Source organism: Epinephelus fuscoguttatus, linkage group LG21, assembly GCF_011397635.1.
Source record: "Epinephelus fuscoguttatus linkage group LG21, E.fuscoguttatus.final_Chr_v1".
Taxonomy (NCBI): Eukaryota; Metazoa; Chordata; class Actinopteri; order Perciformes; family Serranidae; genus Epinephelus; species Epinephelus fuscoguttatus.
In genome coordinates, this window is record NC_064772.1 from 37,767,728 (window position 1) to 37,784,282 (window position 16,555).

The following is a 16,555-nucleotide window of genomic DNA, read 5'->3' on the forward strand; positions in this document are numbered from 1 at the left end:
CGATGGCATCAGTGAATACCCTAGAGGCAGCAGCTGTTGACAGATCAGCTGATAAAGACGCGTCACAACCACCACCAAGTGACACTTCTGAGGAAGGCGGAAGTTTGACCAAGGTACCTTTTAACCGTTTGTTTTCTGGGAATAACTGACACAATCAGAAACCAGAAACAAGTCGTTTTTTGGTTTTTGGGCAAAAAAATGAAAAAACGAAATTCTGCTCATTTGGGCTGTGCCCTTCAAAATAAGGTTACCTCTTGACCTTTACGCCAGCAGGATGTCTCTGCAGACCCGGAGGCTGCAGACGCACAGACAGGCAATGAAGTAATGCAACAGCGTTTTATTGTATTGCCTGTTAATATGCAGCTGATAGACCATGAAAATGAAAGCTCTATAGTAAGTTTTCTTCAGGATGTACCGTGAACAGTGAAGTCTGCTCTCAGTAAAACTATCAACATGACAGCAAGCACGCCAAAAGTAGTTATTAAAAATGACCAGCAGGTGTCGCACTGCATCAAAGTTGTCATCAAAAATCCAAATATGAATGAATAGGCCTCTGTTGACAGCCAGATGGGAAAAACAGATGTTCATCTATGGAAAGGCATTTACTATAGGCTACTGTCAGTTAGGGTTAAGCTGTCACTGGACTTTCCCCTCAGTTGTGGTCACATGGAGACACTTGATAATAATTGTGCAGACAGTTTAGAGATTCACACTACCTGCTATGGTGGAGTCAAAAGAACCATCTGGGTTTTTTTTTTTTTAAATATATATATAGCCTAAGTCTGTGCCTCTGTGCACATGGATCAGACAGCTGTCAGTCTGTCAGAGCAGCGCCTGCACTGAAATGTTTATTGCAAATGTGTAATCTCAGTTCAAACGATAAAAATCAGTGTGAAGCTTTAGACACGTAGGATCAATGACTAATGATCTCTATCGATGTGATTGGTCGCACTGATGGAACATAATTCATATAGTCTAATATTGTAGATTATTAATATTTGTGAGTGAGCAGGATCGTGGTGCAGCTGCAGAATGTAGCTTGAGCATTGTGCTGTACTGTGTATAGCATCTATCATAGGCTACATACTATCCCCTATTCATTTGTACATACTTTCCATTTTATCAATACTTTTCTCACATCATGTGTATATTTTTACTCAAATTGTTTTGATTGTATTCTTCTCTTATTTTTATATTTGCACTGTGTGTCAATGCCTGGGTTCAATAAAGGACATCGTAATCTTACCACTTAGCACAATTTTGTCTGTAGCTGCTATTTTTTATTTATTTATTTATTTTTCAAAAAAATTTTTTTTTTGTTTTTTGCCCAAAAACGAAAAAACGAATTGTTTCTGGTTTCTGATTGTGTCAGTTATTCCCAGAAAACAAACGGTTAAAAGGTACCTTGGTCAGACCGCTGCAGCCTGGGCCTGCTGTCAGATTAGGCTATCTGTATCTAACCTGGATACAGCAATGCTATTTTTTGATTGGCCGATGGGTAGCTGTGTCTTGTTTTTATTGGCTGGAGCGTGAAAGTTTTTATTGAGCTCTGTGACGTCAACACGTTCCACTGCATTTAGGTTACAATGCGTGTGTCACACGCTCAAAGGGTTAGAAACCTGCATGAAGGTGGAGAGTGTTTGTGAGTCGACCTGAGGTGACCTCAACAGGTGAGAATCTGTGAATGTTTGTGCTGTAGGCCTATCACTGCTAAACTACACAGGAGACATGTTTCTGATTCTAAATATGTATTTGATGCAGGTTTATGTATTTTAAGAATATCTATTTAACTTAAAGGTACGGAGACATGAATAGCCTATGTTAGGCGCTTTCTACTTCGCGCGCGCGGTTTATTAAAACGAGTTAGAAAGCGCGCGTGCGTTAAAAAAAAACATACGCATGTCACCTTCCGGTCTCTGTGTAAAGGACAAAGACTTTTATAAGTATCGCTTTTAGTTGGCGGAGGTGGGGGAATCAGTCCCTCTGGAGTTGCAAATTTGAGACTTACTAGACTGACACTGACTCGAGTTTGACAGATGACTTGACTTTTTATTTAATGTTTGTATTTTTCTAGATATTTAGAAGTCACTTCCGTTTTTAAAATATGATGGCGCACTTGTCAAAGCGGGGGAGGACCCGCAGGATTTTGGAGTTGAGGTGGAGCCAGGGCCTCTTTATTCCATTTTTTCAGAACAATATCAAAACATAGCTGACCTGATCCGTCTTTGGACTCTTGTTTGAGGAACCCAGTCACGGACCGACACTCAGTCGCCGTTTGAACCACACTTGTCATGACGGAATGTTGAAAACAGGAAGAGGCCAAGTTGCTTTTCCTGTAAATTTTCATGTAAATAGGCCTACACCTCTGGTGCCTCTCTAAATAAACATATTAAAGAACCGTTCAGCCCTGTGAAACGTAAAAAAGAATATTTTCATGGGATTCGAACCCGCTCCATCATGGGAAAATAAATTATCCATCGAATATCCAACGTCAAACGAACTTCACCTCGGTACTCTAAAACGCTTTGCAGGAGTTAATGGACTTCCATACCACATATACAGCCTAGTGTTTGTCATATTTGTAAACTTTTAATCGCCGTAATGCTACAACATAAATGGATAGTTTATCTTAGTGATAAGTCTATTATACATCATCATCATCACCACCACTTTATTAGCCAGACACAGGGTCCAAATCATGACATACACACACAAGACACCCATACAGCTGCTGCTTTATTGCTTAATTTAAAATAAAGTATTTCCACCTTCATTAATAGCAGGTTCGCTTGCTTGTCTTTTTTCTTCCAATTGCACTGATGGATGAACAGTTCTCATTTGCCTGTGCAGGTTGGATATGAGATTTTAATCTTGCAGACTCTACACTCTGCCCTTGTATTGTTAATGTGATTCAAACGGCGACTGAGTGTCGGTCCGTGACTGGGTTCCTCAAACAAGAGTCCAAAGATGGATCAGTTCGGCTATGTTTTGATATTGTTCTGAAAAATTGAGTAAAGAGGCTTTCGCGAGGACAGCTACGTGTTCTCTTCCTGGATGAAAACAGCTGTTGTCACTACGACAACCACAGACGCATTCAGCTGAAAGTCGCCAGTTAACATAGTTGCGAGTAAATCTGAAACACCGGTGTTGTGAAAGTTTGCGCTCATCCTGTCAGACTAGTCTGATGAACTAAGCCTCTCACTCGTAATGACTTACCCTAGCAAAAAACATTGTTTAGTAGTTACTCAGGTCAGATATGTGTGAGAAGCAGACATACAGCCTCTATAAATGTAATTATAAGTAGAGTAGCTCTTTCTATCAGGTAGGAAATATCTATCAGAATGGACTATTCTATATATTTGGTGGAGCTCATTTTAAAGTAATGATTACTTTCTTTATGGGTTAATCTGCTCATTACGTTCTTCACTAATCAATTGATTGTTGTCATCAGCAATAAGATGCAAGCAAAGGCGACAGCAAGCAGCAAAGCAAAGAGTCGGTAGTTCAAATATCTAAACACTGGCACACGCCTGGTTTGACTAGTGGAGCCCTGTTTGTTGTAATATCCTGTAAAATGCATGCTTGAAACAATTCACAGCTATTATATCATCCCTCTGTTCCATCTCAGAAAACACAATCCTCACATGTAGATCACACAATCAAATAGGACTGTCAGAATGTCTAATACTAACTCCTTTCAGTGGCTGATTGTCAGAAAATATGTGCAGCAGCATACGTTGTTTCGTACCGATTATTAGTCTGTGCTTTCATTAAATGATACAAAACATTACAAGCTGTAGTATCTGAAAACAATCTATCATTTGTATCTTCACAGAGAGGGCAGATGGCGACACTCAAAGAAGTCGTCTTGAAAATTTTGAAGAATTTGGGAGATGAGGACTTTACAGAATTCAAGTGGTACCTGAAGCAGAAGGTCCCAGAAGGATTCCCAGTGATCCCAATATGTCAACTAGAGAAAGCAGACAGGATGAAAACAGTGGATCTGATGGTGCAGTTCTACACTATGAACACTATTAAAGTGACCGAAATTATCTTAAGGAAGATGAATCAAAATAAGCTAGCGGAGAATCTATCAAAAACCATATCAGAACCTGAGGGTAAGTCATAATCATTACTTAAAAACACAGATGTAACAGAGATGAAACATGTATGTTTTAAGGACTTCATCAAACATTAGCAAGCATTAGCTTTGTGGCTAATAGCTCCCTCTTATCTACCATGACAGAGGCATATTTTGTGTTGCACCTTGGCATATTATAGAAGAAGTTAAACCAAGAAACACAAGCAGACAGTCCTGCATTTGGTGCCTTTTCTGGTTGAAGTTTGCTCACACAGAGTTAGTGTAAAATACTGCTTGGCAATATTACCTTCCTCTGTAATTAAGTCATCCACCTCCTGGTTTCTTTGGGCATCATGGAGTTCAGATAGTGATGTCTTGGACTCACAACACATCAGTTGTTGATGAGGGATTCAAAGTAATTTGACAGTATTTATAATATTATTCAGGACCTGGTTGTCACTTGAGCTGAGAGGATTTCGTGAAAACAGAAATGTGTACACTTCCTAACTCACATTCACCTCTCATTAATTTCATGTTTGTTTTATTCATTCAGAGATTCTTCCTTCTAAGTGCCAGCAAAAACTGAAATCCAATTTCCAAAAGAAGTTCCAGTGTGTGTTTGAGGGGATCGCTAAAGCAGGAAAACCAACCCTTCTGAATCAGATCTACACAGAGCTCTACATCACAGAGGGAGGGACTGCAGAGGTCAATGATGAACATGAGGTCAGACAGATTGAAACAGCATCCAGGAAACCACACAGACCAGAAACAAACATCAGACAAGAAGACATCTTTAAAGCCTCACCTGGAAGAGATGAACCAATCAGAACAGTGATGACAAAGGGAGTGGCTGGCATTGGGAAAACAGTCTTAACACAGAAGTTCACTCTGGACTGGGCTGAAGACAAAGCCAACCAGGACATACAGTTCACATTTCCATTCACTTTCAGAGAGCTGAATGTGCTGAAAGAGAAAAAGTACAGCTTGGTGGAACTTGTTCATCACTTCTTTCCTGAAACCAAAGAAGCAGGAATCTGCAGGTTTGAAGAGTTCCAGGTTGTGTTCATCTTTGACGGTCTGGATGAGTGTCGACTTCCTCTGGACTTCCACAACAATGAGATCCTGACTGATGTTACAGAGTCCACCTCAGTGGATGTGCTGCTGACAAACCTCATCAGGGGGAAACTGCTTCCCTCTGCTCGCCTCTGGATAACCACACAACCTGCAGCAGCCAATCAGATCCCTCCTGACTGTGTTGACATGGTGACAGAGGTCAGAGGGTTCACTGACCCACAGAAGGAGGAGTACTTCAGGAAGAGATTCAGAGATGAGGAGCAGGCCAGCAGAATCATCTCCCACATCAAGACATCACGAAGCCTCCACATCATGTGCCACATCCCAGTCTTCTGCTGGATCACTGCTACAGTTCTGGAGGATGTGATGAAGAGCAGAGAGGAAGGAGAGCTGCCCAAGACCCTGACTGAGATGTACATCCACTTCCTGGTGGTTCAGACCAAAGTGAAGAACATCAAGTATGATGGAGGAGCTGAGACAGATCATCACTGGAGTCCAAAGAGCAGGAAGATGATTGAGTCTCAGCTGCAGAAAGGCAACCTGATCTTCTATGAATCAGACCTGACAGAGTGTGGCATCGATATCAGAGCAGCCTCAGTGTACTCAAGAGTGTTCACACAGATCTTTAAAGAGGAGAGAGGACTGTACCAGGACAAGGTGTTCTGCTTCGTCCATCTGAGTGTTCAGGAGTTTCTGGCTGCTCTTCATGTCCATCTGACCTTCATCAACTCTGGAGTCAATCTGATGGCAGAAGCAATGCAGCGCTCTACACTAACACATCTCCACCAGAGTGCTGTGGACAAGGCCTTACACTCGAACTTGTTCCTCCGCTTCCTCCTGGGTCTCTCACTGCAGACCAATCAGAATCTCCTACGTGGCGTGCTGAAACAGACAGGAAGTAGCTCACAGAGCAATCAGGAAACCATCAACTATATCAAGAAGAAGTTCAACCAGGATCTGTCTGCAGAGAGAAGCATCAACCTGTTCCACTGTCTGAATGAACTGAATGATCGTTCTCTAGTGGAGGAGATCCAACAGTCCCTGAGTTCAGGACGTCTCTCCACAGATAAACTGTCTCCTGCTCAGTGGTCAGCTCTGGTCTTCATCTTACTGTCATCAGAAGAAGATCTGGACGTGTTTGACCTGAAGAAATACTCTGCTTCAGAGGAGGCTCTTCTGAAGCTGCTGCCAGTGGTCAAAGCCTCCAACAAAGCTCTGTAAGTGGACATATGAACAATTTTAAATATGCTCAATTTCATACATAAGAAATTAAACGTTTTGTTTGTGTTCATTTGCTTATCCTCGCACAGACTGGCCGATTGTAATCTCTCACAGAGAAGCTGTGAAGCTCTTTACTCAGTTCCCAGCATCAAGTCCTCCAGTCTGAGACACCTGGACCTGAGTAACAACGACCTGAAGGATTCAGGAGTGAAGCTGTTGTCTGATGGACTGAAGAGTTCACACTGTAAACTTGAAATCCTCAGGTCTGTATTCATGTATTTGTTAACGCTAATATGACTCCATGTCTGTGGATCCTCTGAAGTTTTTTCTGATGATCATCATACGTAAACAACTGCTGTAGTTGCTGTGTTTATGTGATGTACTCAGATGACCTAACAGTAGAAAACTATGCTCCTTGTGGTTCATTGCAGACCATTCAAGATACAACCCCCACAGCAGGTTTAATAAATGCTTCTTTCAGGAGAGCAACAGACAAACAAACAGTTATGACTCACCTGCTATGTGTGATGATAACCCACAGATTTATTCTATTCCATCAAAAAATGGTGTTCATATGCTCCCAAAGGGCCAGGTGATTTAAATCCAGGTAACTTATTTAGTCCAAACACATTATTACATCCATAGATATCCACAAACTGCCGTTGCATAATTTCAGTCATAAAAACATCACGTTTTTCTTCTTAGTGTACGCAATACGTCCTATTTGCATGTAAATGTGACAATTCATTGCCATCAAAATGGTGGCTAAATGCTGACCTTTTGATTGACACCTCACTTGAGCCAATAGGAGCTTCTATACTGTCCCTATGGGCAACAATAGCCAACAACGGCCTGTGTTGAAAGGAAGGACCTGCCTCACTTTCTCTGTTCCAGAGCTTGTCAGTAGTCAGCAATTGGCCTGATGGGATTTGCATCTATTAGTCAATAAGTGCGTTTCCATTAACCCTAGAAATGCACAAAACCTATCGCAATAAAAAACTGGTAATGAAAACACCTACATTTCGAAAAAAACTCTCAAATATCGAGAAAATGTTTTTACGCTCTCATGAGGTGGTTTTTTCAGACGTGTTGATATAGAGGTATATTGCAAAAGTGTAATAGAAACACTTTTTTTGCAAATATATGTCACCGGACATGACATTGGTGAATTTCTTGTTCCTCTCCCAGAAATCCTTTATCCATGGTCGCTGCCACACATAAGGACTTTGCCTTTGGAATACCACTCGCTCTCTTCGTCTTCGGTTGTAGACTACTGCAACAGCAGCAGTGGCAACCAAGATGATTGTTCCAGCTCGCAAGAGATTTGGAATGTCCATCTTACTTCCGCAAACAACGTGGAGTCTCGATTTTATGAGAATTATGGCTTGGAAGCAAAACACCTTTTAATGGAAACACCTGCAAGTCGCAATTGACCTATGACTAAGCCACGCCCCCTCCACTCACTCAGACAAACTATCAACATTCAGTGCCCGGCGCTATGGCAGGTGTCACAGTACACGGCATTTCACAGGAGGCAACTGATGATTTTTGGAGACATAACGATCAGATGTCATTGAGAAGTAACCAAAAGGGCCTAATCTACGCATTGGAGGGATATATTCATCATTTTATTGTTGAGAAGGTCGATGAAAAGCTTAAATTACAAGCCAACATTTACAGGTCACAGTGTACGCTTGTGAACCGCATCTGGTTGCCGTCACCATCAAAGACAACAAGTTAAAGTGCCACTGAAGTTAAGGTTTTTGGCTCAGAATATGAGAAAAGGATAACGGCCTTTTTACCATCTTTACCAAGAGTGTCTCTCCGTTAGTTTGGTGCTACAGTATTTACACTGAATCATTCAGCATAACGCTTTGCCAACCTTTGTTATCTCTGCCATTACAGATAAGTTAATGAAGCTAAGCTCCAGAAGTTAACGTTAGCTTAACTAGAGCCCTTTGGACAACAGCTAACAATGATGTACCATCACCAAAGTACAAAACTAGAACAAAATAGGCTAATGAACTCCCAGCAAACAAGGTGACATGATGAACAACGCAGCTAGGAGCTAACGTTAGGCTAACTTTAGCTAACGTTAGCTAGAGATGTTAAAGATAACTTTATATTTCTTTCCAGCAAAGTGACAATATGTTGCCTCAAACACAATGTTGACTTACCTTAGAACAGATGTAGACATCATTGTTAATCTTATTCACGTTGAGTTGATGTTGTGGTCTAACGTTACCACACAACTTTATCCAAAGGAGACACTTTTCTCGCTTGAGATGTGGTTTAAAGTGTAAAAATACACCTGGTCGCCCAGCCTCTCAGGATACCTTGTGTCAGAGTTGCATGTACCCCATGCACACCGTTTGACCATTTTTAAACTTCAAATCTCAGAAAAAGCTCATAAAACCCAACAAACTGACTTTCTGTAATGCATTTCAATGGACGTCCAGGCAGAGAATGTCCCAGTGTATGGGAATGGCTATACGCACTGTGATTGGCTCATTGCGTTTGAGGGCGGGGCTTAGCCATAGGTCAATTGTACTTTGTCGAAACTTTAAAAATATTGCATTTATTTTGCGCAGAACTGTAATGGAAATGCGACTAATGACACTCCTGACCTCAAGTGCAGTTTTGAATGTGTCACTGGCATCACAGACTGTTATACAGTAGCTCTTAAACAGACATTTCTGTCTGTGTTTAGTTTTTCACTAATAATTTAAGCTCTTATTTTAGAAGTGCCTGGACACAACCTCAGAAAAACATATGTAAAATGTTTATTTTCTATGATATTGTTATCTGCTTTGTATTTGGACTGTGTGAGGCTTCATGATGTGGCCCCATTGTGTTGTCTAGCTAATACCTCCCAGATCTGGTCATTTGCACTTTTTTTCCAAGAAAATATTCAGGTGAAGTTTAAAAAAAACAAACAAAACAACAACAACATTTTTTTCAGTGTGTTGAAATGTATATAACTCAATAACCGAAGCAATTACAGTGATTGTTTCAATGTACTCTGGGTGTGCCTTGGATGTGTGTTTTAGGTGAATTGAGGTGAATTTTGCAGGACTGGTAAGAAGTTTTAAAAAAAAGTTAATCATCTGAATCCTGCCCATCTTGCTTTAGGTTCATATTCGTGTCAGAATGTGTGGGGTTTTCCTGCCGACACTGATTTTACAATGTTTTCCAAATTCCAGTCTGTCAGGCTGTCTGATCACAGAGGAAGACTGTGCCTCTCTGGCCTCAGCTCTGAGCTCCAATCATCCAGGAGACTCAGGAGTGAAGCTGCTGTCGGCTGGACTGAAGGATCCTCTCAGGTATGGAGAGACAACAAAAGCTTGCACACTGCAGAATGTCTAATTTCTTTAATTTCATGTCCTTCCACTCTGGTCCATTATCATTAAGGATGTTTTACTTCTCCTAATTCTGTTCGGAGGAGTGAGTAGGCCTTAGTTAGGAAACACATGGATCCGCAGAGGACGCATCGAATGGAAAAGTTCATTAGAAACATCCAAAATTTGGGTGTAGAATCATTCTCATTTTAGCCCTGCTAGCAGCATATGGAGTTAGATTTGTGTCTTTATTACATGTGAGAAAATAAATATGAGAGAAAAAAAATGTTTGAGAGAAAAAAAAAATGTTTGAGAGAAAAAGTTTTCACACTGATAGCAAAAAATAATATTTGAGACTAAAAAAAGTTTTGAGAGAAAGTATTTTGTCATAGAATATAAAAAAAATAATTTGAGATTTAAAAAACGATTGATTTCAGAGAAAAAAAACTGTCTCAAAAAACTTTTTTTACTCTCAAATATTATTTTTTTTGCTATCAGTGTGAAAACATTTTCTCTCAAAAAAATTGTTTCTCTCAAAACATTAAAGTCTTTGCTCTCGTGTCAGGATTTTGCTTTCGCTGCGAAAATAATGTCATGGGCGGGACCACGTTCCTATTGGCCAGTCTCAATCGAACTGACAGCTTGGTGAGGATCGTCTTGGGAGTTGAATTCAACTGAATCATTCATCCACCATGGTTGATTCGCCGGCATAGATGCGCTGCGTTATTTGAGAGGGACCCAGCTGCAGACAAGATGGTGGACAAGGGCGCCGCCATATATCCAATCCATACCGGAAGTCCATACTGGAAGTTGGTCTGTGTATTATTCGCTGAAGAAGAAGAGGAAGAAGACGACGGAGAAGACGAAGAGAAGAATGCGAACAATACAATTTAATTATAAGAATTAGACAACTTTATTGTCATTGTACATTGTACAATGAAATTCTGTTCAGCACTTAGCACTAGCAGTACTAGCTAGTAGCTAGCACTAGCATAGAGTACCAAGCCGCTGTGTTTATACGCGCCGTCATCTTCATTATATTTTAACACGTGTGTTATGTTCTCTAAGATGCAATTCTACGTGATGTATCGAATCATTAGGGGGATGTGTATGTGGGGAATCTCGGCATGCACAAATTACTACTACCGGATGGTGGGTGTAGCTACATTTGTTGTGTAAAAAGGAGGGCATGTCTCCTTGTGTATTAATGCTTGTATAACCTCAACCCTGTATTGCTCAATGAAGTTCTATACATCATTTTTTTCCGGAGATATCTGAAAATAGTAACGAGAGTCGTCTCATGTGGTATCCGACATGAGCGACCCCCGAGGGTTAACCGGGTCAGATAAATAATGTATACATAGCCCTCAGTGTCTGCAAAAAAAATACATTTGTATTATGTTTCAGTAATGCAGAGCACTAATACACATACACGTGGATATATAAATAGCTGTAGTGCCTCCTCCACCATGAGTCCTTTAGATCGGTAAAATATGGTTGATGTTCAGTACTTTTTTCAGATGCACCCCTCTATTTTGAGTGATGAAGCCAGTCTGGGGCACACAACAGTTTTTGTTTTTTTTTAGCTTTTTAGTCGTAGGCTTTGTACGTAGTTTTGTATAGCCTGATCTTTGCCTGTTGGTAACAAGTCTGGCAACATCCATATTCTGTTTTTGTCTTAAGTACCTTAATCATTATTATTTTTCAATTATACAGGTCCTTCCCTGAATTTTTCCGGGGTGGTCGAAAACGGCCATCAACAAGTGGATTCGGTAGCTTGGTGTCGAAGCGCCCAAAAATATGGAAGCCTTTTGATATACATTTTTTTTTACTTTCTTCGAATGAAGAACTTACACCTCTTCCATCTGATGAACTGGCCTTCATGCAGGCTGGACTGGGAAGGAGGACGGTTTCTCTTAACAGCGATGTGACATATGTGGAGGTATGCAGAAGCAATCACGTTGTAGTTGTGTAGTTCTAGACAATATAATTTTTGTCCCTTTCATGTGGACACTGTCTTCAGGATGACATTGAAAATGTCCTCACTGTTTAACTAAATTCAGTCGCTGTCTAAATAATATTTTTTCTTTCAATGTAGTTATCAAGGATATTGCAGGCCACCTACCCCAAAATGGTGGAGCTGCGGAACCGGTGGCTGTTTTACAAAGCAGGAGGTAATGCGCAATATGTAAACTGACACTTCATTTATGTAAAATGGGTAATGCAACGGTAAGAGAACGGTAACAAACATTTGGGCTCTCAACTCCCTCATGACCTCTCCTTCACCATGTCACTAGCTGATGTGTGGTGAGCATTAGTGTGCATTAGCTGCTGCCTTCGCATCATCTAGGTGGGAGCTACACATCGGTTGTGATGATGCCCCCCCCCCCCCCCGCCTTGAGCACCTCAAACTTCTTATTGATGGAAAAGCACTACATAAATGCTATGTTATTTGTTATTCCGCATATCCATTTTTTCAATCATGTTTAATTTTACCAGGTGGAAATGGGAGGAGAAAAATGTTCGCAATCCCCTTTGAGGCTGAGGGCTACACTGGTGCTATGCTCCGGAATATTTCAGATGGTGGGAAACACACTCTTTACATAGTACCTCTTCAGGATGAGTTGGACCTCTCACCACTCCCAGCAAATGCCCCAGAATTTGCTTTAATGCCAAAGGCCAGCTGCAGACACTGTTCTGTAGAGATGCCAGTCCAAATGCTGGTTCTACATGACCGAAAATGTGCTAGCCAGGTGATATTTTTTTTTTCTAGACTTTGTTTAGGGATATTAAATTTCTAAAGTTAACTGTGTATGAATATCTTAAACTTGAAATGTGCTTTAATCTTTTAGATGATCTCTGATGATGACAACAACAAATTTTCTGAATTTTTACAAACTCCAGTGCCAGTGCAGACTGAAGAGGACCACTGCCCTCAGCAGGTGGAGTAACTGTTACATATCTAACCATATTTGAGAAGTTGTCTCCTATGTAGGAGATGTTAATGCCTTGTACTTAATCCTTTTGTTTGTGCTGAACTGTCCTGTGATCGTGAGAGTCGCAAGACACCAGAATTCCTTCACAGAGACACAGTGTCTGTCTGTCCATCCAGGAAGAGGCTGTCCAGTGCCCTATATGTAGCAATATCTTCCCCGTCCTGCTTATTGAAGAACATGTCAGCCATTGTGGCCAAAGGTAATGGTTACCTGGTTACCTATTTCTTCATGCTCTGTCTGTCTGAAGGGGGGGGGGGGTCTTGCTGTGTGCACTCAGGATGTCATATGTTTTGTGTTAATTATTTATTCTTGTTGAATGATATGGAGAGAGCTGATATGGACTGGATTTGTTTGTACATGAATGCCTTTATCCTTATAGAACTAAGGACACAACCTCACCTGAGAGGGAGCTCCATACTGCGATGGATGATATCTCATGGTAAGTCCGAGTTATTATTTATGTAGCTTTTAAGGGATTCTTCACCCCAAAATGAAAATGCACCCATTATCTAGACACCGTTGTGCAAATGGAGCTGCCTTAACCTGCCTCTCCATTGACACAAGGGTGACTAGATAATGGGTGCATTTTAATTTTGGTGAGACCTCTACCTTACTGTATTTGTATACAATGAGAGGGTTATTCAGATGTTATTTTTCACAGTGAGGAGGATGTGGTCATGTGGCTCACAGCAAAGGTGGATTCCAGCAAGACCTTCGAGCTGTGTGTGTCTCGAGATAATATGCTCGAAAGAGGTCTCAAGATGTGGAAGCGTAAACAAAAGGCTACACCACTTAATCCCTTAAGGATGAAATTCCTCGGAGAAGTGGGGATTGATACAGGGGCCCTCAGAAAGGAGTTTCTCACAAGTGAGTAGTGGCCATTCATTAGTTAATTTTAAAAAGGGGAAATACATTTAAAAACCACTTTGGCAATATACAGTATAACATTTGTGTTGTCTTGTCTAATGGTTTTAATTGTTTTGTTGTTGATTCTAAGCAATGGTAGCTGGGATTGAGCAACGCCTTTTTGAAGGTGGGAAGTCCAAAATGCCCAAATATTCGGTGAATGACTTTGCTGAAGAGCTCTTCAGGTATTTGCAGTGATGGGATTTGATTGGGGGGGGGGGGAGTTATACATTGCTTTCATTTTTCATGAATTTGTAGCCTTTGTTAAAATCTTTAGCATGAACTCCCATGTTCTCTTTTATAGGACTGCGGGTGAAATCTTTGCTACAAGCATTGCCCAAGGTGGACCTGCACCACGTTTCCTCCAGCCGTGGTGCTACGACTTTCTAGCATCTGGCAAGCTCTCATTGGATCACGTCCTGGACCCGAGTTTATCACCGCTAATAACCACAGTATGTTTAAATTTTAGGACTGACTGGATTATAAAACAGTTTTAGATGTGTTGATTATTGTATTATACAATTAAAGTTCACCAACTATCCTCCAACATGATATTACAGTTGAATCAACACTTTGTAAAGTTTTTTCTTCATTTGCGTTTAAGGTTGCAGAGGCGTCCGATTTGACCGACTACATTGCAGACATTCTGGATTGTGGCTATACTGGCAAGATCGACATGGAACACAAAGAGAACATTCTAAGGTAGGCACACTGTAAAAAATACTTACGTGGATATAACTGTATGGCAAAGGAAAGGTTTGCTTGCCTTGGAGATGAATGATTTTTGATTTCTTTGTATTCAGAGCAATCGGTCTGCATGTCATGACGAAAAGAATACCCATGCTTCAGCAACTCCGTGAGGGCTTGGACATCTACGGCTTCTCCCAAGTGATGCAGGCAAAGACGGAAGAGTGCTGCAGTCTGTTCGTCGCCGGAGACGACGAGTCGGTATGCTGTCCAATAGTGTTGCTATAGCATAGTTATAGGTCATGGCATTTCCTTTATGAAAAAATCGGTAGGAGAGGGCTGCATTCCTTCCTCAGGTAAACTTATCGAAAAACATGAAGGTGCTCATTACTCACAAGGAGGTATCCAAGGTGAATAAGAAAGATATGGTCCAAGGCAGCTCTTCAAGAATGTTTAAAATGCCTTTTTTTCAGGCAGCTTACATCCTCATGAAAGCTGACGTCAGGCTGAAACATGTTGATGATTTATGATATAAGCCACATGAAATAAAAGCTTTATACACTTTCTTGAAGAGCTTCCTTGGACCATCTCTTTATTATACCATGGTATGTCCTTTCTTCTTTTTGCTGCTTCTTCCGACACTTTTAGAAGAATGTAATGAGTTTCATTATGTTTTGATCGTAGGTGGACTCTCATTACATCACTTCCCATCTGGCGCCAGAGATGAGCGAAAGGGGCTGCAACAAGCACCGCAAGGAGATCCAGATCCTTGAACACTTTCAAGACTTCCTGCACGAGCTGGAAGGTATGTCTACAACTACTCATTGAGGTGTTGATTGTGATTTAAGATTTCCACTCTGGGGTCCACAGTGGTGTAGCGATCGAAGTATCAGGTGTCTGTTGCAGCTAGGAGAGAATGGGAGTAAATCAGAAAACAAAAGATTACCATTTACCAAAGATTACCAAACTCAATGAGCATTACATCATATGTAAGCCAATATATATACTGACTGGAGATATTTTTTTCCCAAGTTGCTGAACCAGATGCCACGTCTGAAGACACCCCAACTGTACCGTCAGTGATGCAGTGGATTACGGGTCAAGCCCACAGACATCTTCTTCTTTCTGATCGCCAGAACTTCAAGATCACAGTGAAGTTTGACCATGACTGTCACAACATGCCTAACCACACAATCTGTTACCCAACAGTCAATGCTTGCACGGACACCATAACATTCCCCGTTGCACACATGTCAGACTATGAGTCATTCAAAAACGTCATGACAAAAGCCATTAAATATGGTGCAGGATTTGATAGAGAGTGATGCATTGTGATTCACGTGTGTAAGCCCACGTTATATCCTCGAATATAAATACCATGATAGTTCATTCTATTGTGTGAGTGAGGTTCGAGTAATGTAGTGGACATTTTTTGTTCTGTCCTCAGAAATGAATGTAAAAGGACATTGTCTATTTTCTGATTGACTATAAACCACAATGCCTTTGTCTGTGTCTGTTAAACCATACATAACGGCATGAGTAATGTGAAATAAACCTTTAATTTCTACATTAAGCTTTTCTTGTAATTACTGAAATGAACTAGTCTGTTGAATTATAAACATAATACTTTTATATACATTTATGCAAAGTGTAATTATAAACTGTCATGATTATAAACTGTTCATACCTCAGAAACCCTGACTGAGGCACCCTCTGAGAGCAGGAGGGTCAATGGAGAATGTAGTTAATACATGGGCTAATAGGCTATTTGCACCGGTTAATCAATTGAAACTACATTCCCCTCAAGTTTTGATTGAGTGGGCTAGTAGGCTATTTGTATTGGCTATTGATAAAAGGTAATACATAATTGCTTGGTGTGGTGCCATTCAATTACATGGATTTGTGCTATTGCATTAACTCCAAACCGCCACCAGATGGCAGGATAACACTGAAGTTAACAGGTTGATCTCACAGGTCAACTAGGAATTAGTGTTGTGCCATCTGGTGGCGGTTTACAGTTACTGCAATCGTACATACAGCATATGAGCTCAGCCCTATTCTCAGTGTAAATAGAAAAAGTAATGCTTTTTAGCTTTATTCATTGTCGACAGTGCAAATGCTGGATGGTTGGTAAATATACTCTTCATACATACGTGTCCATAACAGGCTATGTGCAAATAAATAAAAACTAACAATGCACACAGGGGGCATTTAAAAAAAACAGACTAGCTTTTCCACATCTTGATCACTGA

General features: G+C 40.8%; 2 protein-coding genes across 2 annotated transcripts in view; both read left to right on the forward strand.

The window, feature by feature from the left end:
• The window catches only part of LOC125882018 (uncharacterized), a 381,147-nt gene that overhangs the window by 183,662 nt on the left and 180,930 nt on the right, over positions 1-16,555 (forward strand). The window lies entirely within an intron of this gene.
• On the forward strand, positions 1,559-15,870 carry LOC125881958 (NACHT, LRR and PYD domains-containing protein 3-like). Its single transcript, XM_049565465.1, has 18 exons — positions 1,559-1,670; positions 3,836-4,118; positions 4,635-6,372; positions 6,466-6,639; positions 9,580-9,699; positions 11,431-11,656; positions 11,813-11,888; positions 12,214-12,467; positions 12,567-12,656; positions 12,827-12,909; positions 13,090-13,149; positions 13,372-13,577; positions 13,708-13,801; positions 13,921-14,068; positions 14,221-14,318; positions 14,420-14,564; positions 14,988-15,108; positions 15,336-15,870. The coding sequence occupies exons 2-18, from the start codon at positions 3,845-3,847 to the stop codon at positions 15,626-15,628; spliced, it is 4,200 nt and encodes a 1,399-aa protein (XP_049421422.1). The 5' UTR covers positions 1,559-1,670; positions 3,836-3,844; the 3' UTR covers positions 15,629-15,870.